Source organism: Acanthochromis polyacanthus, chromosome 3 (genome assembly GCF_021347895.1).
Source record: "Acanthochromis polyacanthus isolate Apoly-LR-REF ecotype Palm Island chromosome 3, KAUST_Apoly_ChrSc, whole genome shotgun sequence".
In the NCBI taxonomy this organism is placed as follows: Eukaryota; Metazoa; Chordata; class Actinopteri; family Pomacentridae; genus Acanthochromis; species Acanthochromis polyacanthus.
Window position 1 is genome coordinate 6059984 of NC_067115.1, and position 7967 is coordinate 6067950.

The following is a 7967-nucleotide window of genomic DNA, read 5'->3' on the forward strand; positions in this document are numbered from 1 at the left end:
ATTCTGAACATATTCTTAAAATAATTAACTGCTGTGTTCGGTGTTTGAGCGTTGTATTATCACACATGACTGTATTTACACCTATGTATCCTATTAGGAAAAGTAATATTCAGCGATTATGTAACCATCAAGGAGCATCAAGACAATGGAAAAAGAAATTAGGAAACCATAATAATTTTTTCTTTCAGTATAAATTGTTTTGTTTTACTGCCATCGTGTGGACAGCTAGTGAAATACAAGAAACTATGAATAATGAAATTATTCATTAGCATCTGCAACTTTTTAGGCAGGACTAGTTTTATATTCATGTCATATATGGTTGTAAAACTGAAAACCTAATAGATCAGAGTGACTGAACTCTACTGACAACAACTCATATTTCTAGATTTTTTGTGGTTTGAACAAAGCTTTGACTGATAATGCACTGTTGACGTGCTTTATGTAGCATTATGACATCGCCTGTTGGTGAAATGTGACGTAGTCAGTTGGAACAGCTCTTATACAGTGTTCACTTATGTTCCAGTAATGAAGTATCCCAGATGGTGTAAACATATGATAAAAGGGAGCATTCTTCCGTTCTCTCCCTCCTGAAGTTGTGATTTCTTCAAAAAGCAGATTTATTCTAAGTCCCCACATACAAAGAAATATACAGGATTTTTTTTTAGTAAAGTTCATCTTCATTGGTGACGTAACACATGATGGCAGCAGCAAAGTGAACTCAGAAGTCAACGGAAACATTTTGCCTGCCAGTTGAAAGAAAGATGCAACCAAACTGATTGGGAGATCCTTCATCGTGCAGCAAGATAATGAATCGAAACAACAGAAGCCCATCAGGGGCAACAAGTGGAAGGTTTCAGACTGGCCAAGTCAATCTCCACACTAAAACCCAGCTGCATTTTACCTGCTAAAGAGGAGACTTAAGGGAGTAACCCCCAAAACAAACAACAACTGAAAGAGGCTGAAGTGAAAGCCTGGAAAAGCAACACACAAAAGAAGAATGGAAAAGTTTGGTGATGTCAGTGGGACACAGGATAGATGCGGTTATTGCTACTAAATATTAAATCTTATTCATTTTAATCTTTTTTAAGTCTATCTGTTCCAATACTTTTGATCACCTAAATATTTGGTGTTTCGTCACAAATAATACTGCCTTCTAAGTTGTGTATCAGATCCAGGTGTAAATAGCTGGAAATAAAAGCTGAAATGTTGATCTCTTGTCTTATTTTCATGCTTTGATGTCAAACCCAAATGTTTTCAGTCTACAGCAAAAGTAAAGAAATTGGCCTCATATGTATCGTATATCATCTATTATTTTTTCACTATATCAACATATTAGGCACCAAAACACACCCACACACCCAAAATACCAAATCCAATTTGAAAAAAAAAATGTCTTTGAGGTTTGGTATCCTTCATGCTGAAGGACGAGTGTGAGGCTTTCAGCAAAAATGCAGGTGGATATAGGAGGAATTTAAAGAAAGATTTGAGTCTTTGAAACTTGAAAGAATATTGTACTGATTGACTAGGTCACATTTCACCAACAGGGGGAGTCCTAATGCTACAAAAAGCATGTCAACAGTTCATTATCAGTCAGAGCATTGTTCAAACCAAAACAAATAAATAAATATGAAGCTTCATCATCGGAGTTCAGTCACTCTGATAGATCAATCAATCAAAGTTTATTTGTACAGCCCTCCACAACAGCCCAAAGGTGACCAATGTGCTTCACAGTAAAAAAAAACAAAAAACAAACAAAAAAAAGATTTAAAACAGTACAATGGCTTAAAACAGGACAATCACACTCGCACCTGCAGGTAAATTTAGAATAATCAATTAACATCAGCATTTTTTGGACTGTGGGAGAAAACTCACGCATGCACAAGGAGAACATGCAAACTCCGTGCAGAAAGATCCCAGGAAGGCTGGGACGCCATCCAGGGATCTTCTTCGCAAGAAGCGCTAACCACCCCGCCACTGTTCAGCCCATAGAATATACAATAAGACAACAAAATAAACAGCAATAAAACAGCACTAAAATAGAACATCTAAAAGAAATGAGTCATAAAATGTCACCATGTTGCTAGGTATTGAAAGCCATTTCAAACACTAAAGGTCTTGAGCTTTGATTTAAAAAGATCACAGATTAGGTTTTCAGTTTTACAACCATAGATGACATATGTATGACTAGTTCTGCCTAAAAAGTTACACATGGCAATGAACAGTTCTCAGATTCCACTAGCAGTCCACAGGATGGCACTATAGCAGAGTGTTTTATACTGCAAAGAACAACAACAACAAAAAACACCTCCACCCAAAATCTGTTTTTGCTTCTTTGCCAGCAGTCAGAATCATCTCAGATAATGTTTCCTATGTTAAACGCTCCAGATAGACATGAAGAAATCAAACATCTAAAGTGACTGAAGAGACACTGGAATTAATGCAGTTTGTGGATACTGAATATTTCAATAACAGATTAAACTTCAGCCTTTTCTGCTGCCTTATATAACTGTTTTAAAGCACATTATAAAGTACTGTACTCATGAACCTGCAGTGGCTCAGTCCCAACAGATTGACCTGATGTGATCATAACAGCACAGGTATCAATATTAGCAAACACTCCATTCTATTCAAATATCCCAGTAAGTCCGAATACAATAATGAATAAGACCAGCTAGATGGAGTTCAGCTGTGGGCTTTTCCCCACTCTGACAAAAGTGTGTTCCAAGAAAGTGGCCTGTTGATGTGGTTGCATTAAGAGTTACAGTAGTCCTTACACAACCTGAATGTAGTTCAGGTTTTGTTTTTTCAGCGTGTATAGCACAGTGTTTAACTCACATTAAAACTGAAAAATACAGCTAAAATAAGGTTCTTCAGATTTGTTTGTGAAAATGAATGAAGACCAAGTAGTCAAAGCAGAATCTCAGACGTGCGCTTTATTGGGTTGTTGTGTTCACCGGAGGCTTGAAGCCCCACGCAAACCTTCATACACCTCAATACAAGGTAGAAGCTTTGTTTTTTGCATAATGACAAACAAACAAACTGGACCAAGTATTGTTTAAGGCTGAAAAATACAAAATCAAAACATTTCAGATTATAATTTACATACTAAGCAATACTACAGGTCTGTTGGGTAGTGGGCCCACCAGAGAATAAACCTTCATAGAGGCAAATAAGGTGGTGAACGGAGACATCTGCACATCTACACAAACAACAATGAACATCATGTTCCTCACACATTCACACCGCCTGGGACGCTCTGTACTTCCTGCAGAGTTTCTCCCCATCAGGGGGCATGGTGCCATAGCCAGAGTGATGAGGGAAAATGGGAAGAGGTGTTGTGGGCTCAGCATACACCAGTGTGTTGGTGTAGGCATGTATGCAGAGCCGGTCGTTTGGGTTTGTAGCAGTGTGTGTTTTGGGGTGGGGACTGACAGTCTATTTAGAAGCACTTCCTGTGGACAATGCTGGGGCCAGACTCATCGTACTCCTGCTTGCTGATCCACATCTGCTGGAAGGTGGACAGGGAGGCCAGGATGGAGCCTCCAATCCATACAGAGTACTTCCTCTCTGGGGGAGCAATGATCTGTTGGGAGCAAGATTTGAAAGTGTCATTAGTACTGAAGTCTGCATTTAAAAGTACCAGAAGCTAGAGGACAAGCAGTAGAAATGTAATACTACAATAAACATGTTTATTGAGTGGCAGTAGACAAAGAGCTTCCTGGAATATTTTTGCGTCACTGCCTCAGGGAGGATGAGGGGGAGTAAAGAGTTTTACCTTGATCTTCATGGTGGTGGGTGCCAGGGAAGTGATTTCCTTCTGCATACGGTCAGCGATGCCAGGGTACATGGTGGTACCACCAGACAGCACAGTGTTGGCATACAGGTCCTTACGGATGTCGACGTCGCACTTCATGATGCTGTTAAAGGTAGTTTCATGGATACCGCAGGACTCCATACCTGTGAAATGGAAAGTGAAATACAAATTTATTAAGTTTAGCCAGTAAGTTTTTATTTTATTTTTTAAATCTGCCTTGAAAATGATTGTTTCTTTGATGTTACTTACCAAGAAAGGAGGGCTGGAAGAGGGCTTCGGGACAACGGAACCTCTCATTTCCGATAGTGATGACCTGTCCGTCAGGCAGCTCGTAGCTCTTCTCCAGGGATGAAGAGGAGGCAGCAGTTCCCATTTCTTGCTCAAAGTCCAGTGCAACGTAGCACAGCTTCTCCTTAATGTCACGCACAATCTCACGTTCAGCTGTTAGACAAGAAGAGAAACTTTATCATCAGGTTTTCAATTTTCCCCTAGTTTCAAACATTAGCTTGTTTCTAAATCAGTGTTTGTGTGCCAACCTGTGGTGGTGAAGCTGTAGCCCCTCTCAGTCAGGATTTTCATGAGGTAGTCTGTGAGGTCCCTGCCAGCCATATCCAACCTGAGGATGGCATGGGGCAGAGCGTAGCCCTCATAGATGGGCACGGTGTGGGTCACACCGTCACCAGAGTCCATGACGATACCAGTGGTACGACCAGAGGCATACAGGGACAGCACAGCTTGGATGGATACGTACATGGCCGGAGTGTTGAAGGTCTCAAACATGATCTAAAGAGAGAAGGAAAGAAGTCACTCAATGGGCGAGTCACAATAATCTAAAGTAATCTAGTATGGGTTAGTGCAGTCAAAACACAAAAAAAAAAAACAACACACTGGCCTGTTATGAGTATGAACACCAGATAAAAACTAGTCAAAAAATAAAACCGTTTAGTCATGTTGAGTTTCGAGTCTGCTCCATTATCATCTCTTGCATCATGCAGGCACCAGTGTAGTTAGATACTTGTCATCTACTTCAACAAGTCTAATCTGAAAACAGTGCCCATGCTGCAACTAATCATTCCTGATGCATCACAGTGCAGATAGGTAGAAACCTGAAGCATCCGCAGAGATGAAAAGATCAGCTCAGGGTAGAAGAAACCTGGACGTTGAAGGAGCAGGAGGAAATGGACAGATTGAGCAGGAGAAGAAGCGCCTGAGTGGGAACAGTTTCCTGTTGTTGGGCCCTGCAGGTGAGCAGAGTAGGATTAAAGACAGCCGTCAGCTCTTGTTACCTGGGTCATCTTTTCCCTGTTGGCCTTGGGGTTCAGGGGGGCCTCTGTGAGCAGGACTGGGTGCTCCTCAGGGGCGACTCTCAGCTCATTGTAGAAGGTGTGATGCCAGATCTTCTCCATGTCATCCCAGTTGGTGACAATACCGTGCTCAATGGGGTACTTGAGGGTCAGGATTCCTCTTTTGCTCTGGGCCTCATCACCAACATAGCTGTCTTTCTGGCCCATACCGACCATCACACCCTAGGGAGGAAAACAGAAGTGTGATTACAAATTAAATTCAAAACTACATGAAATAATTGAAAGTGGTTTCAAGTGTAAGATTTGTGAAGCACAGTGAGGAGTCTGTACCTGATGCCTGGGCCTTCCAACAATGGAGGGGAACACAGCACGTGGAGCATCATCTCCTGCAAAGCCAGCTTTGCACATACCGGATCCGTTGTCAACAACGAGGGCAGCAATTTCGTCTTCCATTTTTTTTTCTGGACAGAGAAAAAAAAAAAAAAAAAAAAAAAAAAAGGGAGGGGAAGGATGTTTAAAAGTGTTGCTCAGTGACAGCGTGTGTTACATCTGGCAAACATCAACTGGGTTAAAGCCTTGTCGTTATGGAGACCGGACGCTGGATGTCGCAGTGGCGCAGGTTCAGGTCCAGGTCCAGATCCAGAGCGGAGAAACAAAAGGCGGCTCTCCGTCGGTCTGGCCATGGCCATATAAGGCAAAAGTGAGAACCGCTTAGAGACGGCGGCAGACCGGCCCGGAAAACCGCCCCGTGTGTCGTTAAACCTCAAATGACACCGACAGCTGGCCACTCCCTTCACCATCCACACAACCTTCACATAGCGGGTTTAACACTAAAACAACAGGAACTTTCATCACTGTCAGTCATCAAGGTTCAGCTATGTCGTGATCACCACAGTTAGAAGTTACATGTCTAATAGTAACTTCATGTATGCAATGTCATAGCACCATTTTTTTTAACACTTCTACTCGGTCTGGCTTTAATTTCGGTAAAGTCTTTAGAGTTTACTCCGTCTAATCAGTCATTTATGTGTGTGTGAAATCGGAGCCACCGGACCGGTGTTCAAGATTAACTGGTGACTCCAGCGTTTCTGAGACAGATGTTTCGTAGGCGTGGCTTTTCAGGACCCCTTACCGACTAACCAGGAAATAAACAATGGAACAACTTCGCTTCTAAAAATGAGATTTCTGCTGTTTTATTCGTTTTGGTCCTGACAAAAATATCTGGAAATAAGTCGCGTTCTCATCGTAAGAGTCATGCGCTGTCAGGCAACAAGAAAGAAAACTACGTAACCGCGGTTGGAACTAGTGGAGCTGTGATCACTGTCAAAACCTGTTAAAGCAGCAGACAGGAGACCAGCACATGGTGTACACAAGAAGTTCACAAAGCTGTGTGATAACAGAATGCCGAAGTATTGCAGTATAACATTAATATATTGATACAGTATTGGCAGGTTTAGATCACATTGTAGCTACACTGTCTTATTTAAATAACACAAACATCAAAATTTTACTTAAACAGCCCAGCAGTATTTAAGGTATTGGATTTGAAATGCAGCAGTTTAGCAAAATTCACAGGACATTCATGTTCAAACCAGTAGCAGAACTTTGTTGTGTCATACGACTCTAAACTGACATGTCATTGAGAAAAGACACCAATTCCTTTCAGTATATCACACTGAGACATTAGCTCAGGTGACTCAACAGGAGATCTATAAACCCGATGCAGTGGCCTGGGTTGAACTCCAGCTCACTGCTGATTTTGTAGAATAAATATCCTCGTCTATATTATTGTTCTATGTCTTTAGAAATAAAAATACCTTTAATTTTGTGTTCTATAAAGTTAGTGCATTTAATTTACAATGCATTGATTCTATAGAATACAATGTTGATTATAACTTGCAATGCCCCAAACAGAGCAATAACGACCATGTTAAAGCTGCAACAAGAACATTTCGGAACAGTTTATTGACATCTGTGTGTTTTGAACAGGCATCAACACAGTCACCTATGCTATGTATTGCCGTTGTAACAGCTGTCTCGCTCACTGAATATCACCAGTTGATCTTGAACACCGGCAGACCGTGCCAAAGCAGATGCTTACATGTAAGCGAGAAGGTCAAGCTTTTAAACGCGGTCTGATTTGTGAGACTGATGAAGAGGTCACAGCGTCAAGCAGCAGGATTATTTTACTGTCATCCTGTCAGCAGGTATTTAAGCTAAACCCCCACTGACAAGCACCCCTCCGTTAAACCGTCACGACGGCGGCATTATAACAGAAGTCTCCAATGGTCGCTTCAACTTGTGTCGCACAAAACCTCACGGCATTAACTTAGCGGGACAAAAAACGGCATTCCCGGTCATACAAGCGCATTTAAAATAAGTCGACAAAAAAGTTTCGTGCAGATTCGGCAGCTGTCTTACCTGTGTGAGGAAGGGTTTTCGGCTGAGGAGTACTGTGTCTGAGCGCTACACTCCGCTTGGATTAGTGTCTGAACTGGACTGCAATGGAGGCCAATATATTGCAGGATTTTATCAGAGCTCGTGCTGCAGCCCCTCTCCATAAAAGGAAACTTTCCGCACGGCGCCCTCTGATTGGTCTAGTCGCGTCCACTGGGTGTGGCGCATGCAGATACCGAGTTTGCGCTCTGACACAAGAGGACAGACTGAAAGTAACCTATATACTCCCAAAGTTATCAATCTGGGCTTCAATACAACTATTCGTTATCACATCTCTTTATCACTATTATTATCATCTCAATCGTGAAGATAATAGGGTGCAAAACAGGTTAAGATTATCTCCATAGTTCTTCTCCTGACCATCAAATGCTGACAGTTTAATGTGATGATAG

At 41.7% G+C, this 7967-nt stretch overlaps 1 protein-coding gene across 1 annotated transcript; it reads right to left on the minus strand.

Annotated features, from left to right (window-relative positions):
- Positions 1-2913: 2913 nt before the first annotated feature.
- On the minus strand, positions 2914-7682 carry LOC110954011 (actin, cytoplasmic 2). The gene is made up of 7 exons (XM_022198271.2): positions 7540-7682; positions 5449-5579; positions 5101-5340; positions 4351-4597; positions 4064-4255; positions 3776-3957; positions 2914-3583 (listed from the first exon to the last, which is right to left on the minus strand). The coding sequence occupies exons 2-7, from the start codon at positions 5569-5571 to the stop codon at positions 3440-3442; spliced, it is 1128 nt and encodes a 375-aa protein (XP_022053963.1). The 5' UTR covers positions 5572-5579; positions 7540-7682; the 3' UTR covers positions 2914-3439.
- Between the last annotated feature and the right edge of the window lie 285 nt (positions 7683-7967).

Excerpts from the sequence above, each read along its gene's own strand:
- LOC110954011 (XM_022198271.2), bottom strand. The coding sequence starts at position 5,571 with ATGGAAGACGAAATTGCTGCCCTCGTTGTTGACAACGGATCCGGTATG. Across the intron at positions 5,341-5,448 it reads TTGGAAGGCCCAGGCATCAG|GGTGTGATGGTCGGTATGGG; the intron begins GTACAGACTCCT and ends TTTCCTCCCTAG. Across the intron at positions 4,598-5,100 it reads ACAGGGAAAAGATGACCCAG|ATCATGTTTGAGACCTTCAA; the intron begins GTAACAAGAGCT and ends TTCTCTCTTTAG.